This window comes from Diceros bicornis, chromosome 6 (assembly GCF_020826845.1).
Source record: "Diceros bicornis minor isolate mBicDic1 chromosome 6, mDicBic1.mat.cur, whole genome shotgun sequence".
NCBI classification, from domain to species: Eukaryota; Metazoa; Chordata; class Mammalia; order Perissodactyla; family Rhinocerotidae; genus Diceros; species Diceros bicornis.
The window spans coordinates 94,259,957-94,272,065 of NC_080745.1; the positions used below are offsets into that span (position 1 = coordinate 94,259,957).

At 58.6% G+C, this 12,109-nt stretch overlaps 1 protein-coding gene across 3 annotated transcripts in view; it reads right to left on the reverse strand.

Annotated features, from left to right (window-relative positions):
- The window catches only part of STK32C (serine/threonine kinase 32C), a 101,796-nt gene that overhangs the window by 1,129 nt on the left and 88,558 nt on the right, over window positions 1–12,109 (reverse strand). The window contains exons 4-12 of one of the 3 annotated variants that reach the window (XM_058544313.1): window positions 11,008–11,181; window positions 9,981–10,018; window positions 9,788–9,877; window positions 9,289–9,392; window positions 8,440–8,556; window positions 7,890–7,982; window positions 7,149–7,274; window positions 6,930–7,061; window positions 835–902 (exon numbers count right to left, since the gene is read on the reverse strand). In XM_058544313.1, the coding sequence (XP_058400296.1) occupies window positions 835–902; window positions 6,930–7,061; window positions 7,149–7,274; window positions 7,890–7,982; window positions 8,440–8,556; window positions 9,289–9,392; window positions 9,788–9,877; window positions 9,981–10,018; window positions 11,008–11,181 (942 nt within the window). Of the gene's footprint in view, window positions 1–834; window positions 903–6,929; window positions 7,062–7,148; window positions 7,275–7,889; window positions 8,164–8,439; window positions 8,557–9,288; window positions 9,393–9,787; window positions 9,878–9,980; window positions 10,019–11,007; window positions 11,182–12,109 lie in introns of those variants that run through there. The other 2 variants (XM_058544315.1, XM_058544316.1) reach the window with 2 other exon arrangements.

Genomic DNA, 12,109 nt, shown 5'->3' on the forward strand with positions numbered 1-12,109 from the left:
CTAGAAGCGGGAAGGAGGCCTAGTTTACATGCAAGTTCTGTGGGTCAGCGATATTGGTGGTCAGACCGTTCCAGCAAAAATATGGCCAGAGTGCAGCGGGGGCCGCCAGCCTGGAACAAGGCTTTTCAAAGAGCTTAGCTGAGTCCTGTTCTTACCCAGGCCTCTGATTTCCAGGATGGTGGCCAGCGTCCTAGACCAGGACCCACACGTCATCCTGGTCACCAAGGCAAGACAGATCACTGGCCAACGCTGCTCACCTTCTGGGCCAGAGCTCAGAGCCACCTTCTCCAGGAAGCCCTCCGAGCCTCACCCTGCCACTCCCTGCCCCAGGCCCCACAGCACTGGGCTTCCTCCCTCCACTGCAGCAGAGGTCTTAGCTATTTGTGGCCTGTTGTATCTCCCTGCCAGCCAGCTGTGCCCCTTCTGTCCCACAGTCCCTGGCACCCAGCGAAGGTTTGCTGAATGAATGAATGAGTGACTGAGTGAGTGAGAGAGGGGTGGGAGTTGATGTGACTCTGTAGGGGCTGCCCAGGAAGCCATCAGCCCTCATCTGGACAGGCCCCAGGTGTCTCCCCAGGAGAGTCTGGCCACTGGCCTGAGTTTAGAACTAAAAGTTCCTTCCCAAGGGCCCCTCCTGCACAAGGCCGAATGGGGACATGCACCATCTGCCCCCTAAGGGCCACTGCTCAGATTCCCCCCGCAGGGTGGGCATCACCAGGCCCATTGACGCCCTGTGGCTGCAGGGGCTCAGGACTCGTGTGGCCAAGAAAACCTTGGCCCAATTCCGCAAACTCCTCTCTGCCCCCATTACCCGCCCCCAACACACACACTCACTTTTCTCTGTTAAAAATCACAAAGTCCTGCTGGATTGCATCAAGGCAGTCCTGAAGGTAGTCATTCTCCTGTTAGTCAGAGAGACACACACGAGTGTAGTGGACACCGTCAGGTTCCCTCACATCCCCTCCCGTGGGCGCCCAACCATCCCCCTGCCCGGGTCTGCTGCTCCACCCGTGGCCTGCACCTGTGGCTCTCTTTGGAGGCCTGCCTTTGGGCCACTGGAGGAACTCCGCCCTCAGGCAGCCAGAGCACCCGGCAGTTTGCGTCTCCCAGGTGACGCTCAGCCAGTGACAGAAGGATATGCGGGGACGGAAGCCTGCCTCAGGGTGGATGACAACATGGAGGGACCGCACGATGGTCTGCGGGACCAGCCTTGACCGGAAACCACACCTGGCTTGGCTCCCTCCCCTCCCCTGCCCCCTACTGGGTCCTCCAGGTTACTTGTCACTAGTACACAGATTCCCATTTTAGGGTCTGCTTCTGGGGAACCTGCCCTGAGAAGGCCAGTCGCAGGGGCTGTCCCGAGAAGCAAACTCTCAGGACGGGTTGTGGAGTCGGATCCAGACTGGCCAGGTCAACGAGGAACCCGTCTTTGGTGGCACACGGAGTGTTGAAGGTCCCTGGCAGGCCGTGGGACTCGAGTTACTACGGCTCTTGCCTCAGAGAGTTGGGAGTGGGTGCTGGCTGCTACCACAGCTCTGGCGTTGCGGAGACATGAGGAAGGAGTAATCACATGGACATGGGTCTGCTTGGCTACTGCTGGGCCCAGTGTGGAGAGATGCTCCGTCCTGCGGCCCGGGGCAGCACACTGGACACCAGGCTGAGATGTGAGAGCAGCGGAACCCCAGAGCAGGCTGCACTCAGCCTTGGGACATTTCCTGCATCCAAACCAAGGCCCCGACAGGGAGGGAGCTGGACTCGGAGATTCGGGAGGGGCCGCCTGGGGATGCACGTGGGTACATCTAAGGGATGCACGCAGGCCGTCTGGGTGGGTGCACGCGGGCCGTCTGGGTGGGTGCACGTGGCGCATTACCCCCAGTGCTCCTGCACTCTCTGAGCCTGTAGAAGGGCCCTTTCCCTGCTAGAGAAGAGCACAACCCCCCACCAAAATCCTGCAGATGATCCAGAGCTGCAACCGCAGCTGACACCACAGAAGACAGTACTTGCTCTCTCAAGATCTGCCTCCACCTGCCCTCCCAGCTTCAGGGCAATAACCAGGTCAGTAGCGTGGCCCGGCTTGGGGAGTGCTGGTCCTGCTGAGGTGAGACATGTGTGGCTCACTGAGCCAGGAGGATAGGCTGGGCATGGACCTGGAGGCGTGTGGCCTGGGGTGGGAGTGGGACACATGCTCGATACGGAGGGTCTACTGATGTGAGGGCATCCTTCCATAACTCGGGATCTAATTCTCTGGCAAGGGCCCCCACACCGCAGGGTGGCTCTTAGAAACTTGGAAGAAATGATGGCCCAGGTGAAGATTCCAGAACAGCCTGGGAAGAATGTTGAGAGGGACAAAGTCTCAGAGCAGTGGCAGCTAGAAGGGGTCAACAGACTCAAGATTGAAGACTCAAGCAGCCCTCAGATGACCATGTTCTTCTGGAGGGCCCAAAGGACATTCCTTCCAGCAAGATGGTAAAGAATGAGCTGGCGAGGGGCACAGCACCACGAGAAGCTCAGCGGTGTCTGTGTTCTACCGGAGATACTGTTCCAGGACGAAGCCCCTGCTGCCGTGGGGATGACAGTATACAGAATAACAAGCCCGAACCCAACTTAGCTGCACTTAACCAGGTGGAAGTAACCACAGTGACAGGCAGCAGGGCTGGAGGGGCAGGGACGCGGACGTCCAGGATGTAGATGATGTCCAACAGGTCACGGCGCTCCTGGGGTCAGAGACGGACAGCCAGCATCCACATACACACACACACACACACACACGCATGCACACACACGCACACACATGTGCACACGCACACACAGTAAGATCAATGGTGCGTGAGCAGAAGGCTGTCGTCAGCCACCTTGATGGGAAGTCAGAGTTTTCTCCTCATCTCCAGATCTAATGCGGTTCTCAGACCTAGAACCACCAGCAGAAGGAGCGTCAGGTTCCCCGTAAGGAAGGCCATGCTAGTTCACAGCAAAGGTACATGGCAGCAATTCCGGCCCTTCCCAAAGGCGCCATGACATGTCCCTGAATATCTGTCCACGGGCAAGAGGGAAATACCCAGACGGTTCGAGGTCTGTGGGATATGGGGTAGGGCTAACACTTGGCCCACGTCCATCTAATAGTGGCCCAAGGGGTCCACACACCCACCCAGGGGCTATTTTTCCCCAGCTGCTGAACGCACTGTCCAGATGGGTGTGTTGGATCTGGCAGAACTCTCAAATGAGTTCCTTGACCTGTGGAGTAACAGCTATTACCACAGCTTTTAATTTTTAACTCTGAGGACACAAGAATGCTGCTCCTCATTATTTTCCCATTTAATTCACAAACCTGGCATCTGGCTCGTGGCAGATGATGGCGGACCGTGGCAGATGTAGCCTACAGGGAGCTCCACATGCAGTTACTGAGCCAGATACAGACTCTTTACCAGACAGGGCAACACAGACTCTGAAGTGAGGCGTGTAGCCACTGATTTGACCCAACAACAGAGAGGACTTGAGCCAGTCGACCTTCACCTGAGATGGACAACTGTACCCTCATGGTCTTGCCCGGGGCTGTCTGCCCTCCTGTTCTCTGTCACAGAGAGAAAGATCCTGTTCATCTGGACGTCCACCGTTACCCACTGTGCTGACAGCGTGACGTTAACTAGAGTAGATGAGCAGGAAGTGGCAGGAACTCTGTGTGTCCTCATAAAACACACATGCAGAGTGGGGGACATAAACCCCGCCAGGACTCTGAGCCTGTTCTACTGGTGGTCTTTTTGGGGATCTGGTGATACGGCCACGCTGGGACATCCCCACCAAGGCCAAGAGAAGTGACTTTACCTCACACCTCTTTCCACTAAGAAAGCAGCACAGACCTTGACAGGCTTATTTGGGTTTTGGAGCAAGCTGCTTTTTCTCCACCCCAAGGCAATGCCCCTCACATGATGCCCGTGCGTTACGAGGGTTTGCACGCTGGCTGGAGGACCGTGAACTATTCCCAGCCCTGCGTGGGCTGGGATGGCTCTGTCTGCTCCTTCGAGTGGCTCCTTCCCCAGTCTCTGTGGTTCCCCACGTTGTGTGAAGACTCGAGGGGACTCTGCAGATCCCCCGGGCTCTCTCCCCTCCCGTACCTGCCCTGCCACCTTGGCCTCCCCCAAGGAGTCCCCGTCCTGGCAGGGTAACTGACCTTAACCATCAAGAAGAGATGAGGCTTCTGCACCAAAACAGACCATGCAATTCCCCTAGCTGTGTGTTAGCGTTCCCTGGCTTAATGTGGAGAATCCGTGGATGCATGCACAAACTCTGGCCTGAGAAGGGAATGCGACCAGAAGCTCAGAGCGTTCAGGGTGAGGGTCCAGGTCACGCCAGGAGGCGAGCCACTGACACACTGAGACCAACAGAGGTGCAGAGTGAGGGAGAGGAGGAACCAGAAGGGATGTGGGAGGATGCAGAAGATGCGCGTGGGCTCTGGCCCTGGAGCAACAGGAGTGACAGGGGCTTCTCGCTAACCTTTCTCATCTAGGTTTTCCCAGGAAGAGGGGTGCCCCAGACGCCTGAGGAGTGGACGCAGGTAGTGCAAGAGGTGGACCATGTGCCCTGAGACGTGCAACCATGACCCTCCACCAAGGGCCCCTTCTCCTCGAGCTGCGTGGCGTGCTGTCCACAGGACACCCTTTGCCATATCTGTGCGCCTGTCCTGGCTCAGGTGTGCTTTTTCTTCTGACGGCCCACGCCTATGACTCTCGACGATCCGCCTCTGGCTACTGCAGCCCTTTGCCAACACACACACAGTTGGAGGGCCACCAAAATTCACGTCCCTCTGGGGCCCTTAGCTGATGACTGCTGAGTGTGGGAGACGAAAGCCTAGCTTCCTGGGAGCATGACCGACACTCCAGAGTCCCCTGTGGGGTCAGCTTGAAGCTGCTCTCCACAGGACTTTGCCTGAAATCCAACCCTTGCTGGCTTCTCCCACTCCGAGTGATTTCTCCCAGGTGTATTTCCCGAATAAATCGTTGGCAGATGAATCCTCGTCTGAGGGCAGACATCTGTGAGGCCTCCATCAATGCTGACACTCATAGCATCAGACCCCAGACGTCACCCAAGGTGGGAGGGACAAGGGCCTGGGAACGGAAACCAGGCTCCAACCCCTAACTTTGTCTCAGATAGACCTGCTGAGCAACTCAGTACAATTCCCCAACCTCTCAGAATTCACTGGAAGAGCAAGGGACCCAGAGTGACCAAAGAGCAAGGGACCCAGAGTGACCAAACAATTGGAAAAGAAGAACACAGCTGGAGGACTCACACTTCCTGGTTTCAAAACTCACTACAAAGCTACAGCCATCAGGACAGTGTGGGCTGGCACAAGGACAGAGAGATCAATGGAACAGAACTGCGAGTCCAGTAGTAAACCTTGTATTTTGGTCAAGTAACTTTCGAAAATGATGCCAAGCAATTCAATGGGAAAAGAACAGTCTTTTCACAAATAGCATTCGGGCAACTGGACATCCACACGCAACAGAGTGAAGGTGGACCCCACCTGATACTGTCTGTGAAATTAACTCCAAATGGATCCCAGACCTAAATGTAAGAGAAAACTATACAATACTTGGAAGGAAACATAGGAGTAAATCTTTGTGACCTCAGGTTAGGCAATGGTTTCTTAGATAAGACACCAGAAGCACAAATGAAAAGAGAAGAAATTGATACATTGGACTTGATCAAAATCAGAAACTGCTGCTAGTGGTACCACCCAGAAAGAGAAAAGGAAACCCACAGGATAGAAGAAATATTTGAAATCCTCTCTCTGATAAGGCACTGTATCCAGAATATGTAAATAACTCTTATCGATCAGTAATAAAAAGACTAATAAGGAATCTGGTTTCAGCTCTGACAGTAAGAAGCCTGGAGGACGTCACTCCCACTCACAGGAAGAAGAAAGCTGAACAGACTGGAAATCGACAACTCCCACCTGCAATTCCCCCTCTGGACACCACCAGCTGCCACCAGCAGTCCCGGGCGGGAGGGGGAGAGGATGGGAGCCCACCCACCAGGGCCTTTGCTCCCTGAGAAATCGAGGCACCCAGGGGGTGACCCCCAACCCTGGACCCTACACCGTGGTGAGGAGGGGACTGATGCCCCTCTTCTGCCCAGACCCCGTGCCTGGGAGCGACACAGGGCCCGCCAGGTGTGAGAGGTTGCACAGGGGCTGGGGGCCTGAGGGGCACCCCAGGGCATCCTCCACTGGCTCAGGCAGTTCCAGGGGCAGGGAGACCACTAATCACATACAGTGTCACCACCGTGACCCCTGCCACCAACACCCACATCCCTAGTTGCTTTTCTGAACACCAGCAGTACCCTGGGATGGGTTTAGTCCTGACCCCCCACATGCTCACTCTCCCCAAGAACACCCCCACCACTCCAGAGATGCTGCGCGACCTGGGGCAGGGGAGGAGTTGTTATGGGTTAAACTGTGTCCCCCCGAAGTGAAATCCTAACCCCACTACCTCTGGATGTGAAATAAAGTCACTGCAGATGTAATGAGTGAAACTAAGGGGAGCTCATCCTGGATTAGCGTGGGTCCTAATCCAATGACTGGTGTCCTTCTAAGAGGAGACACAGACACATGCAGGAGAGTCCACGTGACACAGGAGACAGAGACCGGCATGATGCACCCACAAGCCAAGGAACGCCAAGGACTGACGGCCACACCCAGCGGCCGGAAGAGGAGGAGGCATTTCCCCAGGCTCCCGATGGTCCCTTCCCACCCGCTTCAGAGGAGGAAGCGAGGGGCTCAGAGAGGCTGCAGGAGTGAGCTGGGCTGGGAGGCAGGAGAAAAGTCTCAGGACCTCAGGACGACCAGCCACTGGACTTTCAAGGTGCGCTCCCTGCCAGCGGCCTGGCGGGACGCTGTGAGGTGTGGAGAGGACCCTGCGCCCGCACCCGGCACTCACGGACTGGGAGCTGTCCCTGCTGCTGTCCCGGGACCGGTTCTTGGCCAGCCGCTTCTTCTTCTTGTGCAGGGGCCTCGACTCCAGGATCATCTCCTCCAGCTCGAAGGTGGGGTCGCAGTGCAGGCGGCCTTTCTGTGGAGGGACCGGGTGCTGAGCCCGGCCCCCGGGGTCCACCCACGCCTGCCCCGGGACCGCCCCCGGGCCGCCCGGCAGGCTTACGTTGGGCACAAAGCCTGGCTCCACCTTCTTCTCACTCAGGTCGTCCCACAGCACGTGGGCCAGCGACGGGGCCGCCCGCATGTCCTGGAGACTGGAGACGCGGTGCTTGGGGTCCACAGTGAGGAGCTGGAACGGGGCCTGTGTCAGACGGCCCCGGGGCCCAGCAAGCGCCCGGCGTGAAGAGCAGGCCGCCTGCCCCGGCGAGGGCACCCGGTGAGGTCTCGCCAGAAGGCCTGAGGTTTGGAAATTCTGGACCTCAAGGGTCAGGCAAGGAAAAGTGGCCGGATTTCAACCTGGCCAGCGCAGGAACGTGGCCAAGGGGCCAATTTGGTCTGAGTGGTCTGGCCAAGCCCCTGGAGCCCAAGGACGGCAGAGGGCATCTGGGGTGCGCAGGGACATTCTGTGGAGATTCACCAGCAGGCGGCAGCATGGACAGCGTCCAAAAGCTGGTTTAAGAGGCTCTCAGGGCCTGGGAGGGACCTCTAGCTGCTTGGCCAAAATTCCAGGGTCAAAGGTTTCGGGCAGAAGCCAAGACCTCTGTGGGCCAGGAGACAGCAGCTGGAAGCCGTGCCTTGCATGTCCAGCTCGCCCTCCCACACGGGACCCTGACCTGGGCTTGATGCACCAGTGCATTTCAAGTGCGGCTGTCCAAGTGGGGAGCCATGGGGGCCAGCCGGGGAGCAACCCCCCACCCAGCCCTGGACCCCAGAAGGTACTCTGAGGGCAAGCCCATGGCCTCACGTCCCTGCCAGGCTGAGGTCCCTTGGGCTGCTGCAGACACCCACTCAGGCCCTGGGAGGTGCAAAGGGGTTCCAGGGTCTTCTCTGCTTGCTCCTGGGGGGTGTGGCCAGGCCATTGGCAGCGGGCAGTGGCTGACCATCTCCAACAGGAGCAGGGGCAGAAAAGGCCAGAGCACAGCGCGGGCCCAGCACCCAGCCCTGCACACCCTCCCTCCAACACGCACGACACGGTGACCTGGCACAGGGTTCGCGTCTCTGCACCTCAGTTTGGGCATCTGTGAAATGGGGTGATAACCAGTGTCCCGGAACCAGGCCGTGAGGATTAAAGAAGATAAGGGTGCACGTGATTCAGCTCACAGCCAGTGCCCACAGGCCGAGCTATTACAAGAGGAGAGAGAGCTGCCGCTGGAGCCAGGCGGCGAGCGACCCAAGACACAGAATGCAGGAACCAGACGCCTTCCTAGACAGGGTCTCCACAAGGCCCACCCCCGGGGACAGGACGCTCAGCCCAGCCTCGTGTGCCCGGCGCGTGTGTTCCGGGAGGGGCTCACCTTCCGCAGCAGGGCCACCATCTCCTTGGACCAGGTGGGCACGTACTGGACGCTCATCGTGCTGAACAGCTGCACCAGGGACTCCACTGCGTTACTTGAGTGGATGTCGTAGGGCCTCTGGGGCAGGGAGGCAGCGCTGCACCCAGTGTCTCACCCCACCCCCCCAAGGCGGCTGAGGCAGCACCCCACCCCCAGGACAGGCACAGCCCTGAGCACGGCCTCGCCCCAGGAGGCGAAGCCTGGGCCTGGGCTGCGGCCACACCCCGGCCCGGAAACTGTCCGGAAGAGGCTGCAGATCCGGCCAGGAAGCAAGCACATCTCCTCCAGAGGCCTGGGCCCGGGTAGATGAGGCCCCGAGGGCCAGGAGGGGCCTTCCTCAGGGGCGGGGCCCCATGGGGTGGCTGAGGGTACAGAGCCTACCATGAGGGGAAGGGAAGGGCAGTTGGTGACCTGACGAGGCCCCCGGCCTCCCAGGCTCCAGGGCTGGCCTGGCTGTGGTCACAGGGGTGAGAGCAAGGAGACCCGCACAGGACCTCAAGGGAAGTCCCGAGGAGCCAGCCCTGCTGGGCAGTTCTCTGCCCTGTGCACCTTCAGAGGCCGGTGCACAGCCCTGCCAACGGCCCCCAGAAAACCCACAGGGACTTTCCTCCTGCACTCGCTCAGTAGTTGCCCATCCACCCAGACGCTTCGCTAAAAGCGTCCGTCCTCGCTAATGGACACTGCAAACACCCTTGAGCATGTGGGGGTGGGGACAGCCTCATCCCACCCCAGGGCCCTCGGGCCACCCCTGGGGGACACAGCCAGCTCGGGGTCCGGGGACCGAGCCCGTGGGCCGTGGGAGCTCCGTACCCATCCGCGCAGCAGCTCATAGGCCATCACCCCCACCGACCACCAGTCCACCTCGAAGGAGTAGCCGGTCCCACCGTTGACGAAGGACTGGAAGATCTCCGGAGCTTTCCAGAAAGGAAAGGAGCAGATGAGCACCCCGGACCAGCAGGCCCCTCGGCTGGCCCCTCGGCAGGGCCCCGAGACCTGCTGCCGCCAGAGCTGGACGGGGAAGCTGCCCTCAGTGGTTCGTCCTTCCCCACTGACCGCCGGGTTCAACTCCACGTCCCACAGCCTGACATGGCCGGTGGGCTCTCATTATCATATCCATAATTCTCACTGCGTCACTTAGATTCTTCCGTAGGGACCAGACACGGCTGTTCTTAACAGCCTGATCCCGTCACATACTGCTGTGTGCCTTTAAGGAGGTGACCTGACCCCACCAGCCACAGGCTCAGCGTGGAAGCGCAGCCGCCGGCGGGCTGACAGGGTGGGCGCAAGGGCAGGCGAGGGCGCAGCTCACCCATGTAGGGCTTGGTCCCCGCCAGGGCGGTGGCCCTCTCCCCGTCCTTTATGATGGTGGCGATGTTGAAGTCAGTCAGGTGTGCGTGTCCTGTGAGGAGGGAGGGCAGCGTGACTGTCCCAGGGACCAGAGATGTGTCCTGAGGCAGGGCGGAAGACCCCATGTCTTTGGCATCACACAGCACCCCCCTCACCTTGCTCATCCAGCAGAATGTTGTCGGGCTTGACATCTCTGTAGGAAGAGCAGAAAGTGGGCAGATGGGTCCAGAAGTCCCTCCTGTTCCTGCCCCACATCCCCGGCAAGGCTGGGGGTTCCCACGAGGGCCCCCAGACCCAAGGCAGAGGCCCCAGAGGCCTGATGTGGGCCTTGAGAAGATGCTAGGGCCTAAGGCCCGCCCCCACCTGGCAACATGCTGATGGGGCTGGGTGAAAGCAGCCATTCCAGTCCCCGTGGGGGCTGTAGACAGACAGTGGGAGAACACCTCGCATTGGACAGAGGGGTGCCATAGCCCCCAGAGGACAAAAGCAGAGCCCCCTGGCCCAAACCCTCCAGGCCACCCCTCTCCCAGAGCCCCATGCTGCACAGAACTGTGGATTTAGGTCTGTGCCTTCCACCAATTTGCTTCAGGCCTCGCCCGGCTTCCAGGCCTCAGTAAGTGTTTGGTGCCTGAATCACGACGTGATAACAGAACTCCCGGGGCAGAAACGCAGAAAGCACGTCTATTTGACTTGATAATAAACCACGTAAGTTTTTTTGTTTTGTTCTGTGGATACAGATCTATCTTCCTAATTTCATCTGCTTTCAGCTCATGTTAAGATTAGTGTGAATTCCCCAGGGATTTGGCAGATGGGCAGAAGGGCGTCTGCCAGACAGTGGCAGGGATCCTGCAGTGAACAGATCAGGTGAAGGCAACCCCGATGTGGCCAGGCCCTGGGGTCTCGGAGAGCCAACAGCCCTCTGTGCCCAGCCTCAGCTGGAGCTGCTCGGACAGGGTTCTCCGCAGGTGGCCATCAGCTGCGTAGCTGTGGGGCTGGCCTCAGAGCCAGGCACTGATTGGTGCCAGGCCTGGGGGCAGGTCTGCGGGCAAGGGCAGGGCCAAGCATGCAGGAGCCCGTCCAGGTTCTGCTGGAGTGCCGCCGCCCACAGGTGGTCTGACCTGAGGCTGCTGCCGGCCCCACCTGGCCTAGGCAGGCACCCCACCCCGTCAGGTGTACACACACCTGTGGATGATGTGCTGACTGCGCAGGTAGTCGAGGGCCAGCGCCATCTCACAGATGTACAGCCTCACCGTGTCCTCAGAGAACTGCACATTCTGCTGCAGGTGGTAGCGCAGGTCCCCACCCAGGAGCAGGTCCACCACCATGAACATGTCCTCCTCGTCCTGGAAGGAGTACCTGTGGGCGCCGGGGGAGGACCTAGCACACGCACGTCTGGGAAGCCAGAGTCACAGCTCCTGCCGCACCCAATGAGCCCCCATCTAAGGGCCCTGGCCCCACCCCCACCCCACTGGGAACTCCCCAGGAGCACCTTCCTGCCCAAGGCACTGACTCTGCCCCTGCTCAGAAGTTGCTCTGAGCCAAAACCCTCGGGAAAGACAGAGAGGCCATCCTGATGGGAGGTGGCTGAGCTGGGGGAAGAGACGCCCATGTGACCAATTGAGAGTAGAACACGTCCCATCTCTGGGCCCTTCTGCCCTGATTTCCTCTTCTCTAAAAAGGGGGTAAAAACATCTGCTTCGAGGGTTGTTAAAGAAGTTGAAACAGTGAGGCAGGATGCTCAGGCAGTGCTGAGCAAGGGGCCGGCTTCTAACAACTAGCAGCTGTGGTAATGGTGACGGTGGTGATGGTGGTGATAGTGATGGTGATGATGAAGATGATGATAATGGTGATGATGATGGTGGTGGTGGTGGTGATGATAGCGGTGATGGTGATGACGATGATGGCAGTGGTGGTAACGATAGCGATGGTGATGATACTGGTTGGTGGTGGTGATGATGATGATGATGGTGATGATGGTGGTGGTGATGATTATGATAATAGTGATGATGGTGATGACAGTGATGGTAATGATGGTGATGTCGGTGATGGTGATGTTGGTGGTGGTGGTGGTGGTGGTGGTGATGATGGTGGTGATGTTGATGGTGATGATGGTGATGTTGGTGATAGTGGTGATGTTAATGGTGGTGACAGTGATGGTGATGGTGATGATGATGATGATGTTGGTGGTGATGGTGGTGATGATGGTGATGGTGGTGGTGATGATGATGGTGGTGATGTTGATGGTGGTGGTGATGGTGGTGATGATGGTGATGATGATGATGGT